This window comes from Myotis nattereri (genome assembly GCF_964212035.1).
Source record: "Myotis nattereri genome assembly, chromosome: 3".
Lineage (NCBI taxonomy): Eukaryota > Metazoa > Chordata > Mammalia > Chiroptera > Vespertilionidae > Myotis > Myotis nattereri.
In genome coordinates, this window is record NC_138077.1 from 191764051 (window position 1) to 191791940 (window position 27890).

General features: G+C 43.4%; 1 protein-coding gene across 2 annotated transcripts in view; it reads left to right on the top strand.

Moving 5' to 3' along the window:
• Window positions 1–27890, top strand: part of MTF1 (metal regulatory transcription factor 1) — a 41964-nt gene that overhangs the window by 9524 nt on the left and 4550 nt on the right. For both annotated transcript variants that reach the window (XM_081086844.1, XM_081086845.1), the window contains exons 3-9: window positions 12127–12365; window positions 13850–13981; window positions 17401–17474; window positions 17921–18057; window positions 21317–21394; window positions 26198–26300; window positions 26986–27581. In XM_081086844.1, the coding sequence (XP_080942970.1) occupies window positions 12127–12365; window positions 13850–13981; window positions 17401–17474; window positions 17921–18057; window positions 21317–21394; window positions 26198–26300; window positions 26986–27581 (1359 nt within the window). The remainder of the gene's footprint in view (window positions 1–12126; window positions 12366–13849; window positions 13982–17400; window positions 17475–17920; window positions 18058–21316; window positions 21395–26197; window positions 26301–26985; window positions 27582–27890) is intronic.

Here is a 27890-nt window from a genome sequence, read left to right on the forward strand (position 1 = left end):
TGGGATACTTACTTCCAATTCCTCGTTCCTCATTATCAGTCCCTCGGGCTGTGGAATGATCGGTCCACTCAAACCAGGAGGGTGCTGGCTTTCCCAGAGGGGAACCGGCCACTTTCATTCTTTGTATAAATTATCATTATATTTTTGTACAGGTTCCTTCTGAACTCCCATGGAATTGCCATTTAGAACTAGGAAAGACAGAGACAGTTTTTGCTTGAAATTCTAGAGTTAAGGATCCATTCATTCTTTCCACAGCTTTTACTTGTTGGGTATCTACTTTTGTCAAATAGTTCTTCCCCAGGACTTAGAATCCAGGATGGAAACTGCTAGAAGCTGTACGTATATACAAAGTTCCGGAGGAGCCCAGGGCTGGAAGCATTTTCCCGTTTACCACCAGACGAAGCTGTTGTAGCGCTGTCCCCTGCAAGCCTGCGTGTGTTACACGCCTCTCCCGTCACCAGCATTTCCCTCACTGGGGCTTGCTGGCCTGGAAAAGGGACAAGGGTGGTTTCCAGCATGGTGCTGCAGGAATAACAGGTCTCAGAGGTACATGTTATGTAGGCTGTACCTGTTGGGTTTTGCTAAGATGTTGCTATTGTGGAACATTGGAGAAAGAATTTGTATTTTCATGTCTTTCTCTTATTTAAACCAAGCTTATTCTTAAAATTGTTTTTTCTTGATTTGCACAGGGATAATTTAGACCTTGGTTCCATCTTTGTTTTGGTATATACGATATGGCCTTGGACAAGTTGCTCTGTTACCACTCTTGTAAAATTGAAATAAAAATACCTCATTGCATTTTGTGCAGACGAAATGATATTTATTCATAATAAATATACATCACTCTAAGCATAAAACATTTAGCTTAATGTCTGGTGCATCGTGGTTGTTCAGTGAATGTTTATTTACTTCTCTTTCTTGTTGGCCCGCATGGTTCTTGAAGGAGGTTGGGAGGTAATTTCCAGTTTAAGAAGAGTTTACATTGGTCTCTGGTAGGAACTCCTAGGGAAGCATCTTCTCCTTAAAACAAAGTTATAAATTTTGGTTAGGTTCCAGGACAGTCTGCAGAAGTCCCGATAACTCGTAATTAGCTCAACTGTCATGTGAATACCACTATGGAATGTGAACCATGGTTTATAGCCATGTTTTTAAATGAGAACAGGTTTGTAGTCCTACTGCAGGGTTCCAGCCTTGGCCACAGCTAATCCTCTGCTCTCCCACTCGGCTCCCTTTGACTTCCTTAGCACCCAGGCCACTGATAGATACAGTGGAGCCTTGTTTCTCGAACAACTCCCATCTCGAACAGTTCGCTTCTCAACTGGACAGCCCTTTATGCTGATACCTGTATGATGAGTCATGCATCTCTCAGGTGACAGATAAAGGAGAGAATGCGAAAATATGAGTCAATTTACCACTGTTAAAATCTCAGGATATTGTGCTGTGAATATTTTTGTGTTTTTTTGCTTTTGATGCTACTTGTAATTATTGTAAAATTTTCATCTTTACTGTATTTCCTTTCCTTTTTGTTAAATTTACATTTCATGTTCTTTTTGTTTTTAAAGTGTTTATTATAGGTTAAACAGTACAATAGACATGTACTGTTTATAAGAAAGGTTAAAATAAGGAATCATTTGGGCTTCTGGAACAGATTAATTCAATTTACATTATTTCTAATGGGAAAAAATGATTCGATTTTCGAACAGCCTTCAGGAACAGATTAAGTTTGAGAAACGAGGTTCCACTGTACTTCCATGGTGGGCAGTTGGGGCACCAGGCAAAGCCGAGGCTCTTAAAGCTAAAGAATGAGGACTCCTGTTATGCTGGCAGTAGCAGTGGGAGAGGGTGCGATGGCTGCGTCTGTTGAGTGCCTGCTATATGGGAGTTGCTGTATCAAGGGTTTTAATATAGTTTTGTATTTAATTTTCATAACAATCTTATAAGTAAGTACTATTGACCCTCATTTTACAGGTGAAAAAACTGAGACTTAGAAACATACCATTAGCAAGTGGTAAACTGAGATTTGAACTGAGGACTTTCTGCATGCCAAAGCCTGTCTATGCCTTTCTAGCATAGTACACTATTTTTGCAAAGACGGGAAGAAAGGACACAGACCTGTTAGCCATGAAAAGGGCTGAGAAATTAGGGGCAGCACAATTCCGTTAGTTCTAAGGGTGAAAGGTTAAGGAGTGGAAGCAGCTGTCTGAATTTAGCTCTGGTGGTGGACAGTGGGCGGCCTGGTGAAGAAATGAGGTCAGTTCACAGCTCTTCTACTTCTCCTTTGAGCTCTGGTTGTACAGGATGTGTGGAAGGGATGAGATCAGTGCCAGCAGAGGAGCAGAGTTCGTATCAGGGAAGAGGGAAGGGGAAGTCCCTAGTGATGGGGAGGGAAGGGCAGCTCCTTCAGCCACAGTATCCCAGCCAGTCATTCGTTTGTAAGAATGTCCATATGCTGGGTGCTCAGAATCAGAGCTCCGTTCCTTAGCATGGGCTGTTAATGTGCATAGAGTTTCATTCTCTCAGACTCAGGCCCAGCTTTTTGTTCTTTTCGGAAATGTTTTAAGCACTGTCTCCTGGAGTTCTGGGTTTTAATTTTCTCATTTTTGCTTATTTCATTCACCTTTCTTTTCTGATTCTGTGGACTTAACAAAGGCAATCATCTTTGATAGATGTGTCTCTGTTCTAGAACTACTTAGAACACTTTGTAAAGCAACATCAGTTCTCTGAAAGCTCATGCTTCCTGCCCGTTACTTGCATCAGACCCCATCCTCAGTGAGCCCAACCCGTGCTCTCTCCGAGCTCCTTAACTTGGCGATCCACAGCCCTCTTTGAAGGCTACACAGGAACATTCAAGTGATGTAGTTCTCAGGCTCTTTTGGAGAAACATCTGTTGGAATCTTCAATGACATGTTCATATTGTATATGCTCTTACTTAATTTTGATAGGCAAATTAATTATGAGTCACCTCTTCCTCAAGTTCTTTGACGTTAGCTTGGGCATCACCTCTTTGAGCAGCTTATCTTAATCATTCCCCAGTCTAAGTTAAATGCTTTTTCTCTACATTTCTCTATATTCTGACATCCATTTATCAGCACATTTTTGTACCATCTTGCTCTTTGTTTGAATCTCTTCTTCATTTTGAGCTCCTTGAGAGCAGAGGTTATTTGTCCTGTATTCCTAGCACGTGGGACAGTAGAATTTCTGGAACATAATTTTTTTAAGCATGCATGCATGATATCCTTAATTGTGTTTAAATGTACCACATGTTTCAATACCTTCTCTATGTAACCAGGAAAACTTACACGGTTTTTTGTACTTCCTGTTCTAATCCAGTTTGAGGAGGTTTTGCTTTTCCTTTTTGTGAAATCTGGTGCTGTTTAAAATGATTCTGAAAGTCAGAATAGCGACTTCCATTTACTGACTCCCTCCAAATGGAGTGAGAGATTACTCGTTTATTCAGCATTTTATGAGGGAGTAGGCATTTGCGTTGACAGTCAGCCATTTCTCCCACCTTTAAATACAAATATCATCCTAGTCTCTATTCCCTCCTAATTCTCCTGTCTCTCTCTCTCTTTTCTCAGCCAAGTTACTTTTTTTTAAAAAAATTTAAGTATTTATTTTCTCACATACTTTTTATTATGTAGTGTCCATGATTGACAACAGTTGTGAACATATGACAATAGAGTATGCATGGTTCAATTTTATGAGTACGTAGAAAGGAGCTCCAGAAATTAACATCTGGAAGTTGGTCCTGGCCCCAGCATTTAATCTAACTCATGGCCTATCCTCACTAGGTGGCTCATTTGGTTGGGACTGGTCTTATACACCTAAAGGTTGTGGGTTCGCCGAAACCGGTTTGGCTCAGTGGATAGAGCATCGGCCTGCGGACTGAAGGGTCCCAGGTTCGATTCCGGTCAAGGGCATGTACCTGGGTTGCGGGCATATCCCCGGTAGGAGATGTGCAGGAGGCAGCTGATCGATGTTTCTCTCTCATCGATGTTTCTAACTATCTCTCTCCCTTCCTCTCTGTAAAAAATCAATAAAATATATTTAAAAAAAAAAAAAAAGGTTGTGGGTTCGATTCCCAGTCAGGGCATGTACCAAGGTTGCAGGTTCGATTATCTGTTGGGGTGCATACAGGAGGCAACTGATCAATGTTTGTTTCTCTCTCACATTAAGGTTTCTCTCACTCTCTTCCTTCTTCTCTCTCTAAAAAGCAATAAAAAACATATCCTCAGCTCTGTCCAGGTGGCTCAGTTGGTTGGAGCATCATCCCATGCACCCAAGGGTCACAGGCTAGATTTCCTATCAGACCGCATACCTAGGTTGTGGGTTCGGTCTCCAATCAGGACATGCATCGGAGGCAATCGATTGATGTTTCTCTAAATCCCTTTCCCCCTCCCTCTCTCTCAAATCAATAAACATATCCTTGGGTAAGGATTAAACAAAAACTTAGGAATATACCTGGTTTACTTAGGAAAAACCTGGGGTGGAGTTTTTTCATCCTGATGATTTTTTTCGATTTCATAGGATAAGTTATAAAAAATAACATGTTTGCTTTTCAATGCATGTTAGAATAGTGGGTTCATTTGTTAAAAGGTCAGGGTAATGTCTCTTGCCCCATAAAAAGCAATACTGGGAACCTGCTGATTTAATTTCCCCCCAAATTATATTGAGTTTCTGATTTATCTGTGTCAGTTATCCAGTGAAAATTTTCTTTTAAATTCATGGTAGACAGTATCCTGTCACTTGTGCTGCTTTACCACTTTCATTTAGTAGTGAGTTGGGGAACACAGATCAATTTTAATTTTTACTTGGAATACAAACTAATTTTAGTTTAACTTGATTACAGTGAAAACACAGTAGTCGATAAAGAGCACTGCAATATAGAGAGGCAGTAGTGGATGAGGTTGTAGATAAGAGCATGGGCTTGTGAACTTACCAGTACCTGGATTTGAATTCCAGCGCTGCCATTTCCTATCTGTGTGAACTACAGAATTCCTTGAGTCTTGTTGCTTCACTTAGTAAGCATTGCTTCACCTTTAGGACTCAACTCAACAGTTAGGTCTTTTACTAAGCGTTTTATGATCTCTGGAATTGTACTCATGGAATTGAATTGAATGGAGTAAAACCTTTCCTAATCAGATTTTGCCTTTTTCTACCTTTACTTCAGTTATTAATTTAATTAGATCATGCTGTTTATTTTGCATATTATTCTTCATAGCATAGAACATCGTAGTTGAAGGAACTGATCAACTCTTTCTAAAGACAGAGAAAGAAAGGAAGTGTATTTCAGGTATGGTAGAGACACATTTCCTAGCTATAATATTTGTTAGGAATGGATTATTATGAGATGACGTTGCATCCTTTTTTTAAAAAATCTCCTATGCAATTAGCATAATCAAGCACCTTCTTGAAGACAGAGGGAAGAGCAACATCGAATTCCTTATGAGTTTATGCAGTGCAGCAGTGAATGATCAGAATGTTTCATAACATTTTGACATCTAATATATAGTGTAAACATATTAACTTTAAGACATAGGTTTAGGCAGAATTTGAGGACAACTGTTAATCAGCAGGTGCACAGCTTTTGCAAAAAAATGTAGAATTTGTCATTTCATAATTTGCTTCTCTATCAAAAACAGCTGTTGCAGCCGAGTTTATTGAAAAGTAGTTCTATTCATTGTCTCCAGCTTCTTGCTTTTCTCTGATTTCTCAGCCCATTACATTCTGGTTTCTGTTCTTACTCCTCCAATGAAGCTAGTCTTGCTGGGGCAATTATGACTTTGTGAGTTGGCCAAATCCAAGAAATGCTTATCAGTCATCTCTGCCATATTTGACCTAGTTAACATCTTCCTTGATACTCTGTTCCTTTGTCACTTGTAGTCCTTGTTACTACTTTTCTCAGCATCAAGTCCTGCTGGTTTTATTTTGTTCATTTGTTTCATCATTTATTCCTTCATTCAACAAATATGCATTGAGTGCCACTTCTCCACAAGAGTAGCCCTGAGGCTGTGGCAGTGACCAAGACAGGCATGACAGATGCAGTCCCTGTTCTCATGGAACCTATAGCCCAAAAGGAGAGTAGCCATTCATTCATTTAACTCAAGAAATAACTTATTTAGTGCCTCCTTAGCTACTGCTGTGCCTAGCAACTAAATAGATAATGATATAAATTGTTAAATTATTTAATCTTAATGGTATTATATGATTTAAAGAAATAGAGGAAGCTATGAGAACCTATAACAAGAATACCTAGTTTGTGGTAGGAGTTGGGAGCCAATTAGGAAAGAGTTCCTTGAGGAAGGAACATTTATTTGAAACTTGAATTGGCCAAGTAAGAACCCTGATGGGAGTAGGGATTGAAGGGCAGTGAGACAGGGAAGGGTAGTTAATTATTGATTGCACTGTTACCTATAAAGTTATCAGCTGTTGCAGCATCTTAAGAATGAAATTCTGCTCTTATCTTTCGTCTTTGTCATAGGCTTTACGATTGAGACATGCAGACTCCTTGATTGCAGCACTCACAGCCCTTTTCTCTTTCCTGGTCAGTGGATATTTTGAAATCTCTTATCTGGCAACACCAAAGAGATTTTTAGCCTTGATGGGAAGTCAAGATATATGTTTGAGTGGATAATCAATGAGTGTCCAATGATTGGTATAGTTCAATATTTGAATTCAGAGAAGGGCACTGTCACTTAGACATGGGATGGTTAACATCCCATGAGGACTTTGGAGGTAGGTAGTAAAGCTTGAATTGAAGAGAGAGACTCAGAAAAGCAGAGAAGAACGGAACCAGCCATTTCCAGTAGAGAAAAAGGAGAAAGCAAAGGCAGAGAAGTGGAAATGCAGTGTTGCACTTGGGGAAGGGTGTGCTGTTGCCTGTAGGCCGAGACAGAGCCTACTCTGTACTGGAGTAATGCAATAGAAGACGGAAGAGGACCTACGAAGGATCTTGACTGTCAGGCTAAGGAACTGGATTTATTGTTTGAGCAGAGCGATGGCATGTGTAGAACATTTTCAGAATAAATCTGGCAGCTGGAGGCCTCCAAGCCAGGCTCCGAGACACGAGAACGCCTGGACTGCTGGGCCAGTGATTCAGCGCAACAGATGTTTGTGCAGCACCTCCCTGGTGGCAGTGGGAAGGGTCAGGAATGAATAAGTGAGAGCACTTGCCTGAGAAATCCAGACTTGTGCAAGGTCATATTGAAGGTTGGATAGATGAGAGAGGAGTGGGAGGGGAGACGGGAGGAGTCAGGGCCCCTCATCCCCCCACCCCCACTGGTTTTAGGGGTTGGCAAATGTGGCCCACAGACCAGATCCATCCAGATGCCTGTTTTTGTAAAATGCTTTTTACATTTTATTTATATACTTATTTTGAATTATTTTATTGATTTCAGAGAAGAAAGGAGAGGAAGAGAGAGCTAGAAACATCAGTGATGAAAGAATCATTGATCAGCTGCCTCCTGCACGCCCCCAACGGGGATTGAGCCCACAACCTGGGCATATGCCCTGACTGGGAATCGAACCCATCACCTCTTGGTTCCTGGGTCAACATTCAACCTCTCAGCTGCTGAGCCACACTTGGCTGGGCTGGTATTTTATATTTTAAAATAACAAAATAAGAACAGTATGTCATGATGCACGAAAATTACATGAAACTCAAATTTCATTGTCATGGCATTTTTGGAGCACAGCCTTGTTTGTCCATTTAGGTATTGCCTATGGCTCCTTCCACATAGAGCAGCAGAGCTGAGTAGTTGTAACAGAGACTGCATGGCCCACAAAGCCTAAAATATTTACTGTTTGTCTCTTTATAGAAACCTTGTCCAGCCTTGAGTCACACCCATCCTTATCTCATTCCTCTGTTCTCTGAAACTCAGTGTCTCTCTTCCTACCTGAAGCTTAGCTTCTACCCAGACTTTTAAATATCCTTCTCTATGTTCCTCCCTAGATCCTCAGCTTTACTCTCTGCAAGGACCTTTCCCCTCCCAAATATGCTCAAGACATGCCTTCCTTAGAAAACAAAAACAAACACTTCTGCTGCTGGTCTCCATCTCCAGTCTGTACCTCCACTTCACCTAGACTGCTGACCCCAGCAGTCCATTAAAACTAGTCTTGCTGAGTCATTAGTGAATTTCTAGCTACCGGATACAGTAGTTTCCTCAGTCCTTATCTTCCTTGTTTTCACCGACATTTAACATTTTGATCATTCTTTTCTTTTTTTTAATTTAAATTCTTTATTGTTTAAAGTATTACATAACTCTCCCTTTTCCCCCATTGACCACTCCCCGGCCGCTCCCCCAATCCTAGCACATGCCCTCCCCCTTCCCCTCCCCCCCTCATGTCTTTTTTTCTTAGAGACCCTTTTTTTTTTAAATCTATTCTTTGCTGAAGTATTTAGACATCATATATACAGCTAAGTACTTCAGTATACAGCTCCACACACACAAAAAAGCCCATTACACCTAATTGTACCTAACAAAATTAGCAATAATCCCTCCATCTAATATTCAGTCCATTTTCAGTTTCCCTTTTTACAATAGTAAAAAATGTCCTTCTACAGTTACTTAGATTCAGGATCAACTTTTTGGCAAGAATACTTCATAGAAGGGACCATGTCCTTCACATTGCATCACCTGGTGGGGTTCATCATAGCTAGCTGTCCCACTGTTAGCATCAACAAGGTGTAGCTGTGTGGTACAGGTGACAGCCTGGTTGTTCCAGTATAAAGTTTTTCTTTTCTCCTTATAACCAACAAGTAGTCAGTCGTTGGCACCCTGCAGATGTTAGAGACCCTTTTTCTTTTGTCTTCTGTGACATTGCTCTCCTTTGCTTCTCTTCCTATTTCCCCAGCCCTTCCTCCTGCTCACCCTTCAATGGCTTCTTTTCTTGTACCATTACCTTAAACATTGGTGACTTTCACGGTCTAGCCTTTGTCCCCTTTAAGAGCTATTATTTTATTGAGTACCTACTGTATGGCAGTCACTATATTTAAATGCTTTTGCAAATTATACCTAATCCTTACAACAACACTAGAAAGATAGATTTTGTTTCCTCCATGTTATAACTAAGGAAAGTGAGCTCAATAAGTTCAAGTGATTTCCCCAAGGTTATTACAGTAAATAGCCGCAGGGGCTGGATCTGAGCCTGCTGTAGTTTGCCGGTCAAGTAGGCTACTATCTGTGTACCAGACTCCTGCACAGACCTGTTTCTTAGCTTCCAGCTTGTATGTCTGACTGGCTACTAGACATTTCCATCTGGAAGTCATGGCAGTGCCTCAACCCCAACTCCTCAACTCTCCCCCAGCTCCCATCCAGCCCCAAGTTGGTGGTGTGACCATCTCTTTAGTCATCCAGGCCTTTGATCTTGACTTTGCCTCTCCCTGACCCCTTTGACTCCTCAGCACCCAGTTGTCACTAGAGCAGTGATGGTGAACCTGTGACACGCGTGTCAGAGGTGACACGCGAACTCATTTTTTTGGTTGATTTTTCTTTGTTAAATGGCATTTAAACATAAAAAATAATTATCAAAATTATAAATCTTCGTTTTACTATGGTTGCAAATATCAAAAAATTTCTATATGTGACACAGCACCAGAGTTAAGTTAGGGGTTTTCAAAATGCTGACACGCCGAGCTCAAAACGTTCACCATCACTGCCCTAGAGGCTGCCATTTCTCCCCCTTTGATGTCTCTAGAATTCATCCCTCACGTTGTCCACTGTTACTTCCCCAGTTCAGATTCTTTTCATCTCTCTCCAGAACTGTTGTCCTCTTCTCTTAATCTTTCCCTTCTACTCCAGTCTGTCCTCCACAGAATACCAGAATGCTCTCCTAAACCCCAGATCTGGGTGTCTCGCTGTCTTCGTTAAAACCTGTTGATGGCTCCCCATTGTCCTATTTCTCTACTCCATAGCTTAACTGAGGAGGCTTTGCCCTTTTTTTTCTAGAGTCTTCTCCTTCCAGTCTTTCTCATACTATAAGAGTTTTTGATGTTCCCTGTACCAAAAAAACACATTCATTTCTCCAGGCAGTTCCCAAGGTGTTAGTTACCTCTTTCTGGAATGTCCTTCTTCCCGGTTTGTGTGAGGAAGGCCTTTTCACTTTGTTCCTTAAAAAATAGACTTTAACAGGCAAGCAAAAAGACACCCTCAGTTCAGAGAGAGTAAGTACCTTGGTCTCTGAGCCTCACTGATTTCCAGTCTTTCTGAGAGGGGTTAGTTTTGTCTTTTTTATGCTCCCAAGCACCATGTGTCTGTTGTTAGGCTCAGCCTGGTGTATAATAACGTGTGCACGTCTGCCTCCTTAAAATGGACATTTCTTAAAAGCAGAGATTTTGGTCTTGCTTACTTTTTCTTTTTTTTTTTTAAATATATTTTATTGATTTTTTTACAGAGAGGAAGGGAGAGAGATAGAGAGTCAGAAACATCGATGAGAGAGAAACATCGACCAGCCGCCTCCTGCACATCCCCCACCGGGGATGTGCCCGCAATCCAGGTACATGCCCTTGACCGGAATCGAACCTGGGACCTTTCAGTCTGCAGGCCGACGCTCTATCCACTGAGCCAAACCGGTTTCGGCATGCTTACTTTTTCTTATGTGTGATAACGAGCTTGTTGGTTGGGACATAGTAGTTCAGTAGCTGCTGAATGAGCAACACCAGTGTCGTTAGTAACACTAATATAAACTGAGGCTTTGGAGGAAGGTTTAAAGGATGAAGATTTTGCTAAAGCTGAAGAGTAGACAGTACTAGCACCCTGAGAGGTATAGCATCAGAGAATTTACAGAGTATTTTCACAAATGTTTCATCGTCTTTTGTTCCACTCAAAGAAAAGCACTGTGAGGCAGTCAGGGCAGGCATTAATATTCGCGTTTAGAAATAAGGACCTGAGACTCAGAGAAGTGGAATGAGGTGCTCAAGGTCTTGAACATAAGTGCCAGAATTCAGTCTTCTCCCGCCAAGTCGAATGCTGCTTCCTCTGCACCAGTGTAGAGATGGGGCAGGTTTGGGAGACGAGAGAGTTTGGGAATAAACCTACATTTAGAGGTGAAAGGAAAGGAGTGGCTCAGAGAAGATAAAAGAGAGCCCCAAGGAACTCCTGTGTGATATAGGACAAATTTTCAGGAGAGGGCATCAGCCTTGAGATCTTTTTGCAAATGAAGGGAAGTGGGGAGGGATAAAGAGTTTGGCCACCAGGAATTCAAGAGAGTATTTTCATAACAGCGAAGCCAGCTCGCCAAGTAGCAAGGAATACACGGGCATTGCGGGAAGTGAAGAAGGCACAAGGGAAAACTACTCTTTCAAAGAGTTTGGTGGTAAAAGGAAATCCAGCGTCTAGCAGTTCGATAAATGTCAGGCTCTGAGAAATTCATGATACATTGTTTTCATTTTGTAGACTTGAAAATATTCAGTGGAAACTATGCTAGTATGTACCTGCTAATATGCATATGACTGAATATGTAAATTTTAGGATGTTTTAGACTCAATTTAACATTGGTTAGTTCCAATCAAGATATCGTGCCATAGGACAGGATGTTTGACTTAAACTGAAGTAAAATTTTGTGTTTTGTTTTGTTTGGTTAATCCTCATCCGAGGACAATTTTCCATCGATTTTTAGAGAGTGGAAGGGAGAGAGAGAGACAGAGAGAGAGAGAAACATCAAAGTGAGAGAGACACATGGATTGGTTGCCTCCTGAATGCGCTAGACCAGGGCTGGGGATAGAGCCTGCAACCAAGGTACATGCCCTTGACCCGAATCAAACCCAGGACCCTTCAGTCTGCGAGCTGACGCTCTATCTACTGAGCCAAACCGGCTAGGGCCAAATTTGAATATGGGTAACTGTAAGAGTGTATGCCCCCCTTTAGAGGGTAGATGTATACTAAAGTCTGCAGCACCCTTCTTATTTTCACTTAGAATAGTCACCTCTCTACAAGCTATCTGTTCCCCGTTACTCATTGTTTTTTGTCCAGGAGTGATTTGATCAACAGGAAGATAGCCCCACTTTGTTGTTAGAGGCTATTTTCTGTGTTTCTGTGTCATCCACATCTCCTGGGAGCCAAGCTCAGGGGGCAGCTAGAGCCTGGGCAGCTCTTTTGTCCTGTTGCTGAGGTGTCCTCTGTCTGCCAGGTAAAGCGGTACCAGTGCACCTTCGAGGGCTGTCCCCGCACCTACAGCACAGCAGGCAACCTGCGCACCCACCAGAAGACTCACCGAGGAGAGTACACCTTTGTCTGTAACCAGGAGGGCTGCGGCAAGGCCTTCCTCACCTCCTACAGCCTCAGGATCCACGTGCGAGTGCACACGAAGGAGAAGCCATTTGAGTGCGACGTGCAGGGCTGTGAGAAGGCGTTCAACACGCTGTACAGGTCAGCCTTCCTCCCGCTGCGCCGCCAGCTCTACCCTGGCTGTCACCATTGCACAGCTCTCCTCGCACAGCAGACTTCCCTTTCCGGGATTTAAAGGTTGCCTGAAAAGGATGGTACATTTGTGTTTAGATTTTATTTCTCCTGTAGTGCCATCCTGGCCCGGGGATTTGAGTATTTGGCATAGAGTGCTATCTCCCTTGGCTCAGAACCTTGGTACTAAACCTTCTGTCATTTTCACTCCTCTCTCACTTTGAGGAAGCGTACTTTCTGTCTAGCCTGAGAAATGGGGCGTGGTCCGCTTGTTAGCCCTTTCCCTTTTCCACCATTGGTATCAGGAGACTTACTAGTCTTCAACATTGAGTGTAAAATAACAAACATAACAAGAGCTGACATTTCTAAGGCACCCACTGTGTGCAGGGCACTGTTCTGAGTGCTAATCCTCACAGCACTAATAAGTAAATGGAAGCCCAGCAAGGTAACTGGCTTAGGGTCTCGTAGGAGGTGGGACCAGGATTTGAGTCCCACGCTCCAGAGTCACGCTCATACCACTATGCTATATACTTCTCATTGAGCAAAACGTTTTGGAATATAGAATTCTGATGCACTTAATCCTTTTTTTACTATTTTAAAAACATTTTTTTTAAAAAAGGAAACATATGCAATACTCTTTGTAATATTTTAAGCAATTAAAAAAAACATTTTTAATCTTATCAAGGTTATACATTCTCAATGTTTACAAAGTAGATAGCTCTAATAGGTTTGTTACAAAAGATGTACCTCCCCATTTCTCCCCCTTCACAGCAACCACTTTCTACTCTTTTAGCTTAATATTAATATTTTTTTAAATATATTTTATTTTTTTTTATGTGATTATATCTTTTTTATAAAATATATTTTATTGATTTTTTACAGAGAGGAGGGGAGAGGGATAGAGAGTTAGAAACATCGATGAGAGAGAAACATTGATCAGCTGCCTCTTGCACGCCCCCTACTGGGGATATGCCTGCAACCAAAGTACATGCCCTTGACTGGAATCGAACGTGGGACCCTTGAGTCCACAGGCCGACGCTCTATCCACTGAGCCAAACCGATTAGGGCTATATTAATATTTTTATATTTACTTCCATGCTTTTAAATATTTGGCTCATATTGCTCCTTCTTGATTTTTCCACTTTAGGATATTGACTTCCCACTATGGAAGTTAAGGATTAAGCTCTATTTCTTCCCCTCTCCCCTGCCGCCATCTCCATCACACTTGGCCCTTCCCCAAAGCCCATTCTCCCAATGTTATTATTTTATTTCCAGTATGTATTATTTTTTATTAAATCAGTATTCAGTATTTACTTAGCCATAAATGAAATTACTTCTCTCATAAAAGATCTTACTTGCCGTAGGCTTGTGCACTTGACCCTGGAGGCTGTTAGCTGTGTGGGCGGCTCTGTAATACATCATGACAAAGGGCCTTTCTCTGGGCTCTCTTACAGGCTGAAAGCACATCAGAGGCTTCACACAGGGAAAACGTTTAACTGTGAATCTGAAGGCTGCAGCAAGTACTTCACCACACTCAGCGATCTGAGGAAGCACATTCGAACCCATACAGGAGAAAAGCCATTTCGGTAGGTCTTACTGTTTTCTATTTGTAACTGGTCAGGTTCCGGCTGGGTATCTTGATGCACTCTAAAACTTTTTTATGGAAAGAACTTCCTCTCACTAGTCCTTTGGCAGTGCTCGCTCTCCCCAGGATGGCTATACCCAGTTACTGCCGACAGGAGGGAGGGTAATGAATTCCACGGGCACCCTCACTCTGGATGATGGCTTCCTGCCTCATTCTTCCTTTTATTTTGCAAAACATTTGTTGCAACTCACTTATATGGTAGGATTTTTATCAGTGCCAGAGAAATGCTATGATACAGGTTCTCCTCTTGAGAAATTTAGTCTGGTAACAAAGAACCACAGGCAGCCAGATAGCATCTGAGACTGAGATGCCCAGAGTGCTTTGGGCACAGGGGAAGGGATACTTACCCGAGACTCGGTGGGAAGAGTAGGAGACAAAAGGGGAAAGACGGGATAGGACTACTTAGGCTAGTGGTGCAAGTGTTTTATTTTTCACTTGTTTAGTGGTTTCTTCAGCATCTCTCATGTGTACACAAACAGGAGCATCCATTTTTATCTATATACTAGAGGCCCGGTGCACAAAAATTTGTGCACTCGGGGGGGGGGGGGTCCCCTCAGCCTGGCCTGTGCCCTCTCGCAGTCTGGGACCCCTTGGGAGATAACGACCTGCTGGCTTAGGCCTGCTCCCAGGTGGCAGAGGGCAGGCCCAATCCCTAGGTGCAGCCCCTGGTCAGGCTCCAGAGCAGGGCCGATTGGGGAGTTGGGGCGCTGCCCCCTGTCATGCACAGAGCAGGGCGGATCAGGAGGTTGCGATGCCACCCTCAGTCACGCTCAGGGTAGGGCCGATTGGGGGGTTGGGGCACCGCCCCCTGTCACACTCAAGGCAGGGTCGATGGGGAGGTTGCGGTGCCACCCCCTGTCACGCACAGAGCAGGGCCAGTCAGGGGGGTTGGGGCTCCGTACCCTGTCACGCACAGAGCAGGGCCCATCAGGGGGTTGGGGAGCTCCCCGCTGTCACGCACAGAGCAGGGCCGATCAGGGGGTTGAGGAGTTCACCCCTGTCACTCACAGAGTAGGGCCAATAGGGGAGTTGGGGCACCGCCCCCTGTCACACACAGAGCAGGGAGGACCAGGGGGTTGGGGCGCCGCACCGTCACACTCAGGGCAGGGCCGATGGGGAGGTTATGGCTCTACCTCGTCAACACAGAGCAGGGTCCGTGGGGGGCGGTTGGGGCGCCGCACCCTGTCACAACAGAGCAGGGCCGATCAGGGGGTTGGGGCGCCGCACTCTGTCACACACAGAGCCGCAGGGCGATCAGGAGGTTGGGCAGCTCCCCCCTATCAGGCACAGAGCAGGGCTGATCAGGGGGTTGGGGTGCCTTCCCCTGTCACAAACAGAGCAGGGCGGATAGGGAGGTTGTAGCCCGCCCCCTGTCACACACAGAGCCGCAGGGCAATCAGGGGGTTTGGGCACTGCCCCCTGTCACGCTGATCCCGGTGCTGGGAGGCATATTACCCTTTTACTATATAGGATAGAGGTGCATGGGTGGGGGCCGGCTGGTTTGCCCTGAAGGGTGTCCTGGATCAGGGTGGGGGTCCCCACTGGGGTGCCTGGCCAGCCTGGGTGAGGGGCTGAGGGCTGTTTTCAGACTGGCGGGTGACTGAAGCTCCCAACCGCTCCTTTTTTTCTTTTTATTCTGGGCCAGCTTTAGCTCTGAGGCTTGGCTCCAGCTCTTAGGCCTCGGCTGCTGAAAGCAGGTATCTGGTTTGTTTGGGTTCTATAATCGAAACACTGTTTCAACTCCAGCTCTGAGATCCCGGCTGGCTGAAAGCAGGTTTCTGGGGTTTTGTTTAGCTTCTATATTTGTAACAATGTTTCAAACTGCAAGCTCAGAGGCCGGCAGCGGCAGGCAGGGAACGTTGGAGTCCTCCGTCACTGAAGCAAGCAAGCCTCATGTTCGCTTCAAGCTGCCTGGCTGCCGGCCGCCATCTTGGCTTGCAGTTAATTTGCATATCGCCCTGATTAGCCAATGGGAAGGGTAGCGGACGTATGGCTAATTACCATGTTTCTCTTTTATTAGATAGGATATTTAAATTTATGTATTTATACACATTTATATTTAATAGATAGAAATATAAATGTTGAAGCTTAAAGGAAAGACTTGTATCACCTTTCTCCTGTGTTCATAGCATATAGCATGGTTCTGGGCATTCAGTAGGAATTCAAAAACAACTTAGGGATGATTATGTGACTTTTTAGTGAGATAATCAGTTCATAAGGATTCCCCCTAAATATAATAGAGATGAAAATTGCACATAAACAATGGCTTTGACTTGTCAGGAAAGATTGCTGTTATTGTCATACCTTTCCCTTCTTGAATCACCCATCTCATTAGGATAGCAGGAAATTGAAAAGTCTTCAGGGACAGTCAACTCTTACACAGCAGTTAAAAGTAATTGAATTTTAAAATGACAGCTGCTTTTCTGAGTCAGGCCCCTCTAAAGCAAGAGTATTTAGAGTCTCCTTGGTCACCCTCCAGATGCTGTAACACGTAAGGCACCTCTTTCCCTGTGGGCTGTTGAGGAGACTCCGATTTCTGTTCAGTCATATGCATTTTTTGCGATGTTAATATTGCTAACTTTTCTTGAATATTAGGTAGGACTTGAGATGATGATACGTAGTTAGAAAGTAAAATGCTTTAGAGAAGCTTTCTATTTAAAGAAATAAAATATTTTGGCTTCCAAGAAAATACATTCATCCATATAAATAGTTATCGAATGTCTGCTGTGTGCAAGAGTTACAGCCAGTGTCAAGAACTGCATGGACCCTGCCCTCAAAGAGTTTACAGTCTAGGGGGACAGATAACGAATGTGTACACAGGAGATAAAACAAGATTAGAAATGACAGGCGCCATAAAAGAAACTAAACCCATAGGAGGGAAAGATTACTTCTGGCTTTGGTTATCAAGATAGTAAAGGAAGAAGTAGATCTGATGTAAACAGAAGATAATAGATAATGATTTTATTCTAGTGCTATGTTTCAGGCTCCATGCCTTTGAGAGCCCCTGTGCCCATTGTTGGTATTTCTAATCCTGCACTGGCAGTATGTTTCCCAATGGGCTCTCATTGTCAATAGAATACTGTTAAGTAGTTCATCAAAAGGCGTTTCTTGTCAGTGCTCTCAATAAGTGCCTTTTCTGTAGCACAAGAAATACTTATCCTGCGCCATCAGCTCCCTCGGATCTCAGATTTGTCACCTTTCTTTTCCAGGGACTTGTCATTCCATGTCTAAATCCAATTTTGTTGACGTGATCTTGCTGTTCTGAACATTTTAGTTTGAGTCTGTATTTACGAGAGATGTGAAGATAAAGGTCTATTAGCTGATGATTGCTGTTTCTTTTTGCTTAAACCACATATATAGGTGTGATCATGATGGCTGTGGAAAAGCATTTGCAGCAAGCCACCACCTTAAAACTCACGTCCGTACACATACTGGTGAGTTTAAGTTCATTTTCATTTTCATCTTCAGAGAGCCAGTAAACACCGATGTTTCTGTTGAGACCTGTAGAGCTCTGTGGAGGGAGGGAGCCTTATCAGCTTAGCCTTCCACCTATGATGTTTGACTTTCTTTCAGAGGTAAAAGGATCTAAAGGTTGGACTCAGGAATCCAAACTTAAGAAATGAAAACAGTACCAGGATACTCAATAAAAGAACCTGGGGGGAAAGTAATCTCTTTAAACTTCCCCGGAGCAGGCTCTTCTCAGGGCTTTGCTCTACATTGAGTTTTAGGATTAAGATGGTTAACATTTAATTTAGCTAATGTGTAACAGCTGGTAACCTGAACCCTCATAAGACTGCTTCCCTCTTTTAGGGAATAGTAGGTGTCTTAACTCAGTGAAACGACTTCATGGTCAAATTAACACTACTTGTCATTCTTGCAGGTGAACGACCCTTTTTCTGCCCCAGTAACGGCTGTGAGAAAACATTCAGCACTCAGTACAGTCTCAAAAGTCACATGAAAGGTCACGATAACAAAGGACACTTATACAATGCACTTCCAGCTCACAACGGATCAGAGGTGCGCAGTGTTTTCTCTCTGGCTCTGAACTGGGCACCACAGAACAGCAACCGTTGTTTGTGTATCAAAATAAAAGGTCAAAACATCATCTCTGTGTATCTGTTAGTGAGAGGGAAGAAATCAGGGCCAAGCTCTATGGCTTGGGGATGGGGTGGTAGAAGCCAGAAATCTCAGCAGACTCAGTGCTTCAGCCCTTGATTCAGCTCCCCCTCCTGTGTGTGGGAAGAGGTCTTGAAACCCGAGGTCTAGAATGGCTTCCAGAGGGCCAGCCAGATGCTCCAAACGCGTGTATTTTCCCATGCATATCTGCAGAATGGTATATCTGTACTTGGGTTTGGAACACAAATTAATACTTTACCTCACACATCCATTAATCTGTCATTGGAGAACCAGGAAGAGGCTGGGGGGTCCCTTGCCCTTCTGAATTGTCTGCAGACCAAAAGGTTTGACAATCACCAGTTTAAGGCACTAACCCACAGAACAAGCCTCTGCAAAGTTTTAGGCAATTTTGTCTAGTCTTTGACAAGTTCCTCCACTGTATTTCCCTCTCCCAGCTCATTCCAAGAGACCCTAGGGTGAATTTCCTGTTCCTGCTGGTAATGTGGCATTGGGTACTTACCATATGTCTTTTAAACCTAGGAAGTGAGTGCTATTATTATCTTACTACTTCATAGTTAAAGAAGCAAACTGACCCCCTTTTGAATAATGAGGTTCTTAAAGTGTATAATATGATTTTGATTTGGAGAGAGACAGCATACTTTAATTCTGTGGTTTGCAACTTCTAAACAACAGAGGATCCCTTTAAATGGACTCTCTCCCTGTGTTTTATTAGCAATAATAACACTTACTGATTGTTTGCTGTGTGCCAGATACTGTGCTAAGTGCTTTTTTATGTTTTCTCTCACATGAGCTCTGTGAGATCAGTCCTGTTGTTATCCCCATATACTGATAAAGAAACTAGAAGCAAAGAGAAATGACTTACCTAAGGATCCAGAGCTTGTAATTAGACTTATTATTCCAGAACCTGGTTCCCGATCCCTATGTTGTAAGAGGTAAAACTGCATGTGTTGTGAAGACTGCAGCTCTGGAGCTCAGCTCTCTGAATTCAGGTCTAAGCTCAGCCACTAATCGGATGACCTTAGGCAAGGCTTCTTTGTGCCTTGGTTTCTTCTGTAAAACCAGATATAAATGTTAAGATTTGAGAGCCTTTGTCTGCTGAGCTGCATTTATGAGGTCATGATCAGTTTTCTGACTTTGGTAGCAATCCAGGGATAGTTTAACTGTTGACCACCTGTGTGCATCGGAGGCCCAGTGCACAGTGCTCAGACCTCTCCTCTGGATCACTCAGCACTGTCCAGTGGAAGGAGTCTCCTCCAGCCCCAGGCTTTAAATGCCATCTTTGAGTCCTGGATTCATATTCAGCCTGGATCTCTCTGAACTCTAGACTACTCCATTCAACCTCTCACTTGTCATCTCCACCCAGATATCATCGGCTCTTCTCCAACTTGACATGCACAAACCTGTTCCTCCTGCAGGTTTCCCATCTTAGTAAGTGGCACCTATTTCTCTACTGGCACGGGCCAGAAATCTTGGAGTTGTTTTATTTCTCTCATACTTCACATTTACTAGCAAAGCCCATTAGCATTACCTTGAAAACATATCTAGAATCTGATCACTCTTTCTGGGTACCTCATTCAAGCCACTCTCCTCTTTTGCCTGGATGATTGCAGTCACCTGCTGAGTGGTCCTCTTGGCACTCCCACTCTGCCCTGGCACACACTTTTCTACATGTCACCGAGAGTGATCTTTCTAAACCATGGGCAGGTAATGTCTGTCCTCTCCTCAGAACTCTCCAGTAGTTCCTTGTGTCGCTTAAAGTCAAAATTTTTACAGTGTGTTACAAGGCCCTACACTCTGGCATCGTCACTTCTCTGACCTAATTTACATCTCTTCCTCTCGCTTCAGCCATGCTGTCCTCCTGTGGTTCTTTGAACCAGGGAAGCTCACGCCCGCCTCCAGGCCTTTGTACTTGCTGTATCCTCTGCTTGGAACACTTTTCCCACTTATGCCCTCTTTCCTTCAGTATCTGCTCAAATGCCACCTTATCTAAGAGGCCTTTCCTATTCTAATAAAAGGGCAGCTCCTATCCCAGCATTCCCTATTCCCTTACCCTCTAGCGTTTATTATCATCTTATATACAAATATATTTATTTGCTTGTCCCCTCCCCATACTCTAAACTCCTGCTACAATATAAGCTATGTAGCTGCAGGGACTTGCTTTTGTTCATTATTGTATCCCTGGGCCTGGAACAGTGCCTAATGCATAGTAGATGCTCAGTGAATATTTGTTGAATGCATACATGAATGGCAGCATCTAATCCATTAGGTAAGCAGGGTTACCACAAAGTATGTGGACTGATACTGGCATTCTAGAAACCCAGAGTTCAGAGTTGGCCTAGGCAGCCGTATTTTAATAGTCAATCCTCAGTAACGTTCTGAGGAAGGGCCCCTGAGATGCCCATATTGAGGACACTGTGATGTAATGGAAGGAAGAAGGACTTTCTGTTAGAAGCAATGGGTTTCTGTTCTGTGAATTAGCTGCGTGATTTTGGACAGTTCACTGCCACTCCCCATTAATTTTCTCATTTCAAATGGAAATGTAAAATAACACTTCAAAGTTTTATATGAATAGCAAATGAGGTTATGTGAAATCACTTTGTAAATGATAAGACTAATTATACAAATACTGTTAATTTCATATTACCATGACTTGTTATTCTAGAGCAGCGATGGCGAACCTATGACATGTGTGTCAGAGGTGACACGCAAACTCATTTTTTTGGTTGATTTTTCTTTGTTAAATGGCATTTAAACATATAAAATAAATATCAAAAATATAAATCTTTATTTTATTATGGTTGCAAATATCAAAAAATTTCTATATGTGACACGGCACCAGAGTTAAGTTAGGGTTTTTCAAAATGCTGACACGCCAGGCTCAAAAGGTTCACCATCACTGGTCTAGAGCCTTAGTTGGGAGATAATTCTTAAACTCTTTACTAATCATCTTTAAGAAATGTAAGTGATTCTTCTAAGAATATCAGGATTTTAAAAAGTGAAGTAATTCACATAGTTCTTGTTTAGATGGTTTACATCTAGACATTTGGGGCATTGTAATCAGGTGTTTTATTACATGATATGCTACTACAAATCCTGATTTTTATGGGGTTACTCAGTAAGAATTTTTTCTCTTTCACAGGATGCAAATCACTCGCTTTGTCTGAGTGACTTGAGTCTTCTGTCCACAGATTCTGAATTTCGAGAAAATTCCAATACAGTAAGTATACCTGTAATATGGGTACTAGAAAAATAAGTGCAAGAATTGAGCACTCAATTTGGTGGGGAAATTGAGGGAGACCAGTTTTTGAAGTCTTCCAAATGTAGTTGTGTTCAGTTACTTACTATTCAATGCAATAGGAACAGAGACTAAATGACTATTTAAGGTTTAGGGTTTTCTGATTTTCTGTTTTTTTAAAAAATATATTTTATTGATTTTTTACAGAGAGGAAGGGAGAGAGATAGAGGGTTAGAAACATCAATGAGAGAGAAACATCGATCAGCTGCCTCCTGCACATCTCCCACTGGGGATATGCCCGCAACCCAGGTACATGCCCTTGACCGGAATCGAACCTGAGACCTTTCAGTCCGCAAGCCGACGCTCTATCCACTGAGCCAAACCGGTTTTGGCTTCTGTTTTTTTTTTTTAATACAAGCTTTCATAGAGAGGTTGTTCTTTCTGATGCCTAATGCCTTTTGATCCAGACCACTCACTTGATAACCTCCTGGCCCCCAAATATTTCTTTCTTTATTCATTGAGCAAATATTTATCAGGTGCCTACTCCATCAGGCAGTGTACTGGTGCTGAGCTTGTAGTGGTAAAAATGTAGGTGTGGTTTGTCCTTGAGGAGCTTAAAATTAGTCCCCTATAAGGGGGAATCTGAATTCCAGTCTCCAGATTTTCTGAAACCCCGCCGGTCTGATCTGAGTCAGTCTTTTCCTTTCTTTGAGCTCCCCACATTGGGGTGTTTAAGGCAACCTCCTCTTTGGGCCCCCTGCTAAAGGACAACCTGCTGTCCAGTTCACTGTTTGGAATTTCCCCTCCTTTCCCGTGGCTCCGTGATGGGCCTTGCAACCACTGCATTAAGCCGAGCTCGTGCTGCTCCGTGAGTGCTTTACTGTGTCACCGGCACCGGTTGTTAGGGTGCAGTTTTTGTTGTTTTTGTTTGCTAAATAAAAATAGCTTAGGTTAGAGTTTCTGGTTATATACATGATATAAATAAGAAGGAATCAGTGCAATAGGAACAGAGACTAAATAACTCAGGAATGCTGTGAAAAAGTATTTCTCAAAGTGGAGTCATCTGCAGCACTTCTGCCAGTGTAGGTTCTTGCTGCCACCCCAGCATTCCCCATTCCCTTACTTGTCCCAAGTCCCTGGGAGTGGCACCTGACGCTGCATTTTTATATAAGCACCCCAAGGCCTGGGTCTGGTCATGACAGAGTCGCTCTTACCAGACCAACTCTGATAAGAAAACGAGATAGCCCCACCAGTGTGGCTCAGTGGCTGAGTGTCAACCTATGAACCAGGAGGTCATGGTTTAATTCCTAATCAGGGCACATGCCTGGGTTACAGGCTCCATCCCCAGTAGAGGGAGTGCAGGAGGCAGCCGATCAATGATTCCCTCTCATCGTTGATCTTTCTATCTCTCCCTCTCCCTTCCTCTCTGAAATCAATAAAAATACGTATATATTTTTAAAAAGATAACTATATATGTGGACAAAATATAAAAAACAACCACTCAGAGGCACCAGAGAGCAACCCAAATAGGCAGAGGTAACACTTGGACGAAGGGGCACCTGAAAGATAGCAAAGGCACTTGGCTGGGTTTCCAGGCTTTGTGGCTTATCAGGGCCGGCTCGGTTGACACCAAACAAGGTGGCCAAAACTCAGTAAACACTCAGTGCTGCTGGCATGATAATCCAGAGGGCAGAGGGCAGGGCTACCAAAGCGCCTAGAAAATGAGGGGGCATTGCCTAGAAAGGAGAGAATACAAAGGGGAGCCCCAAGTTCTTTGTGTAAACTGTGTCCAGATCTCTAGTTGACCCCTGAACTATGGCTGTGTGAGGCAGACCCTAAGCAGCGCAGCTAAGGCTAAAGAAGTGGGTAAAGATTGCAGCTGCTGTCCACTGCAGGGAAGACAGAGTGTGAAGCTGGAGGACAGCCCAGTCGATGGAATCTTAAAGCAAACGCTCTTCCAAGTGTCACAGAATCCGGAGTCTTTCTATAACATGTTATTTGCAATGTACAGTGTAATCCAGAATTAGTAAACCTGAAAAGAAACAGAAAACTTTTATCCTTATGCAAGAGGAAAAATAATCCTATGGAGACCCACCTCAAGATGAACCAGATGTTAGACTTGGTGACAAGGATTTTTTTTTTTAAATTCTCACGAGGATGTGTTTTACTGATTTTTAGAAAGAAAAGAAGGGAGAGGGAGAGAGAAACATCGATGTATGAGAGAGACATTGATCAGTTGCCTCTGTATGCCCTCCCACTGGGGATCAAACCCGTGACCTAGGTATGTGCCCTGGCTGGGAATCAAACCCGCAATCTTGTAGGCACGGACAATGTTCCAACCAACTGAGCCACACCAGCAGGGCTGCAGACAAGGATTTTTAAGTAGCTCCAATGAATATGCTTATAATGATTGAATATATAGGAAATCTCAGCAGAGAAATAGACTTTTAAAAATGTACCAACTGGAAATTCTGGAACTGAAAATTTATGTGAAATAAAATATTCACTTGGATGAGCTTAGCAGCAAAATGACAGAAGAAAGAATCAGTTAAGTTGAAAATAGGTCAGTAGAAATTAACCAATCGGAAGAAAAAATAAACAAACCACAGTAAATAAGCACTTCATGTGATTTTTATGCATATTCATATTTCAGAACTAATGCTCTAAAAGAAATGTCTGTATTGGGTAGCCTGGTTGACCTCTGAGCTGTGCAGCCTAAGATTTCTGGTTATAATAGCTCTTTAATCTCAGATTGTTAAATAGTTCAGGGGTTTACTCCTGGCTAGGGCTGTGACGAATGATTGAGGAGCTTTCTGGAGCCCTGGGGTCACCGGTTGAAGAACGTTGTATAGTAAGGATAAGCTTCTATTTCTTAGACTTTCATTTCAGTTATACACATGGATATGTATATAATATGAAACATATATGTATATATACTCGATAATGTAAAATGTACTACTTTGTATTACAATGAAAACTTTGAGGGCCACTGTCTTGCCTGCGATTCTTAACCCGCTGTGGATGGAAGCTGGCAGCCTCACATAGATTTCTGCCTTCATCTCTGTCATCCTGGCAGTCCGATCCGCTGAACTTCCCCTCTCCGCCTTCCCGATGGTGGAGTCATGCTAGAGCAGTGGTTCTCAACCTTCTGGCCCAACCATAAAATAATTTTTGTTGCTACTTCATAACTGTAATGTTGCTACTGTTATGAATCATAATGTAAATATCTGATATGCAGGATGGTCTTAGGCGACCCCTGTGAAAGGGTCGTTCGATCGCCAAAGGGGTCGCGACCCAGAGGTTGAGAACCGCTGTGCTAGAGTAATTGGCCTCTCTTGGCTCAAAAAGGCAGTTTCCTCTCTGAGGACCTCTAGATGGTGGACTGTTCTGCTCAGCACACTTTGCCCAGCCCCAGAGCTATTCTCCCCCCACAAGCAGAGTTGTTGCAGAATGACCTAAAGAACAAGTTGGCACTGGGGCCAAATCTGGCCTGCAGATAGGTTTTATTTGGTTTATACAGTGTTTTTAAATGGATTTCAGTTACTTGCTTTTAATGACAAGTCAGTAGACTTCACCAAATGATCCAAATTTGGGACTGTGCTTGAGCGCTGGTATTCCTCAGCCCGCAGAACCACGTGGCAGGATTCCACTGAAGCCCAGATGACGGGGTGCATGCTCTCTGTCCCAGCCTCCCGGCCCTTGCCCCTCACTTCACTTATTTCTAGGACTTGTCTAGACTCTTGGAGGTTGCCTTTGTCACTCTTGTCCTACAGAATGAATGAGTGGAGGTGGGTTGCAGATAAAAGAATTGGTGTTTTCCCCTTCCCTTAACTAACAGGAAGCCTGGAGGTGGTCATTTTATTTTATTTTTTAAATATATTTTTATTGCTTTCAGAGAGGAAGGGAGAGGAAGAGAGAGATAAAAACATCAATGATGAGAGAGAATCATTGTTCTGCTGCCTCCTGCACATGACTGCAACCCGAGCATGTGCCCTTGACCAGACTTGAACACAGGACCCTTCGGTCCACAGGCTGACACGCTATCCACTGAGCTAGGGCAAGGTGGTCATTTTATTTAGTGCTTGTCAAGACTCAGGTCCTCAGAGTAATATGTGTTTGTTTATTTCACATTTTATCTTTATAAATGCTTCTGACCTTATTTGTAAGTTACAAAGAATCAATGTAATGACAAGAAAATGGTGCATATAAAAGGATCACTATTGCCTGTCATTCAGAGTTCTTTATAGTGGTTGCTTCATTACCAGGTATACATATTAGAGTATTATAGATGTTATGTAATGACCTTGAAAGTTATTAACAAAATATTACATGAGAAAAACAAGTTGCAGGTAATGGGTATTATTCAATCCCATTTTTATGTAGGATTTGGTCTCTTGGAGTATGGGTCAGCACACTTTTTTTGTAAAGGGCCAGATAGTAAATATATTAGACTTTGTAGAGCACACAGTCTCGTCACAACTCCTCAGCTCTGCTGTTGTAGCTGGAGCACATGAACAATAAATGAACAAACCTGCCTGCCTGTGTTCCAGGAAAGCATTATGGAAACAGGCATTCAGCTGCTAGTCAGCTTATCAGGTTCTGTTTTAGAGTATTTGAGGGCCCAGTGTTGTGTGTCTGAGGTTTAGGGACATAAATGTCACTTGAAAAGGAAAAGTTAGAAACAAGAAGCACCTCAGAAGATCAGGTGGTTCTGCTGCTCTGTGTCCTCTCATTGCGAAGAATTGCCTCCGATGCAGGTCTCACATCCTTCTCTTTGTCTATCAGACACAGGGCCAGGACCTCAGCACACTTTCACCAGCAACCATCTTTAAGTCCATGTTCCAGAATTCAGATGATACGGCAATTCAGGAAGATCCTCAGCAGACAGGTTTGTTACACAGTCTCTTCCTGCCCAGATCTCAGCACTGGGAAGGGGATTCACACGTTGACTCTGAATGACAGGCATGTGAAAGATCACTTCAGTTTCTTTGCATGAAGTGACTTTCAGTGAGGGGTTAGAAAAGTAAGGGCCTTTCAGGTCAATTCCATCTCTTCCCTGCTTCCCTCAGCAAGGGGCTCCTTGAGGGCCTGCTTTTCCCTAGACCTTCAAAGAGGAGGGTCTCCTTTTCCAAAAGCTCTTGTTGGCTTTAAAAAATGAGAGGAACTGTGAGCTCTTCTGATGTGACACCCATTTGTGAGAGGGTAGGATCCACCGGCTTAGCTCAGACTGTTCGAATGAGAATCTCCCTGAAGCCTCAGTTGTCAGAAAGCGTGCACACTGGTCATGCCAGAAAGGATGTCGAGCCCCATTTGTAGAAAAGCCTTACAGCGCGTTTTTTTAAGCTAAGACCTACACTAGGTCTTCACATTTAGAAAGTGAGGGTGATTATGAAGCCTGGTTCTTGGACCAGAGGTGCCATTAAATGAAAAGCAGAAAGCCAGCCTGCTAGCAATGAAGGAATTGGCTCCAACAGACTTCAGCTGTCTTTGGTTTAGCTCATAGTGACTGTGTTTTTGTGGCTCATCGAAGGCTTGGGATATGTATATATGTTTCTATTTCTTTTTTTTGCCAGCTGCCTTGATTGAAAGTTTTAATGGTGATGCAGAGTCAGTCAGTGATGTTCCGCCACCCACAGGAAATTCAGCATCTTTATCTCTTCCACTTGTACTGCAGCCTGGCATCTCCGAGCCACCCCAGCCTCTACTACCAGCCTCAGCACCGTCTGCTCCTCCGCCTGCTCCCTCCTTAGGACCTGGTTCCCAGCAAGCTGCATTTGGCAACCCCCCTGCTCTCTTACAACCTCCAGAAGTGCCTGTCCCCCACAGCACACAGTTTGCTGCTAATCATCAAGAGTTTCTTCCGCACCCTCAGGCACCGCAGCCCGTCGTACCAGGACTTTCTGTTGTTGCTGGGGCTTCTGCGTCAGCAGCGGCAGTGACGTCAGCCGTGGCAGCAGCGCCCCAACCACAAAGTACTACTGAACCCCTGCCAGCCATGGTCCAGACTCTACCCCTGGGTGCCAACTCTGTCCTAACTAATAATCCCACTATAACCATCACCCCGACGCCCAGCACGGCTATCCTGCAGTCCAGCCTCGTCATGGGAGAACAGAACTTACAGTGGATATTGAATGGTGCCACCAGTTCACCACAAAACCAAGAACAAATGGTAAGTATTATGTATAAGCAGGTCCAGTGGGGTGAAGTGTCCTTACATAGGGGACATGTTCAGAGGCTTTTTCTTCAAAAAAGGAAAATGGCTGTCAGGCTGTGAAACATGTAATTGTGTCTCTCGGTCACTTTTCCCAGAATCAGGTGGTGTAAACCCAGGGAATGCTGTGGTTGGTACCTACAGTAGGACAGAGAATCAGGCTTACGTTTCCCAAGCAGTGGGCACTTGAACAAATATTCCACCTGCAGCCTAATCCAGGCGCGCAGTCAGCCAACTCCGGAGGCCCAAGAGCGGTTCAGGAAGCCC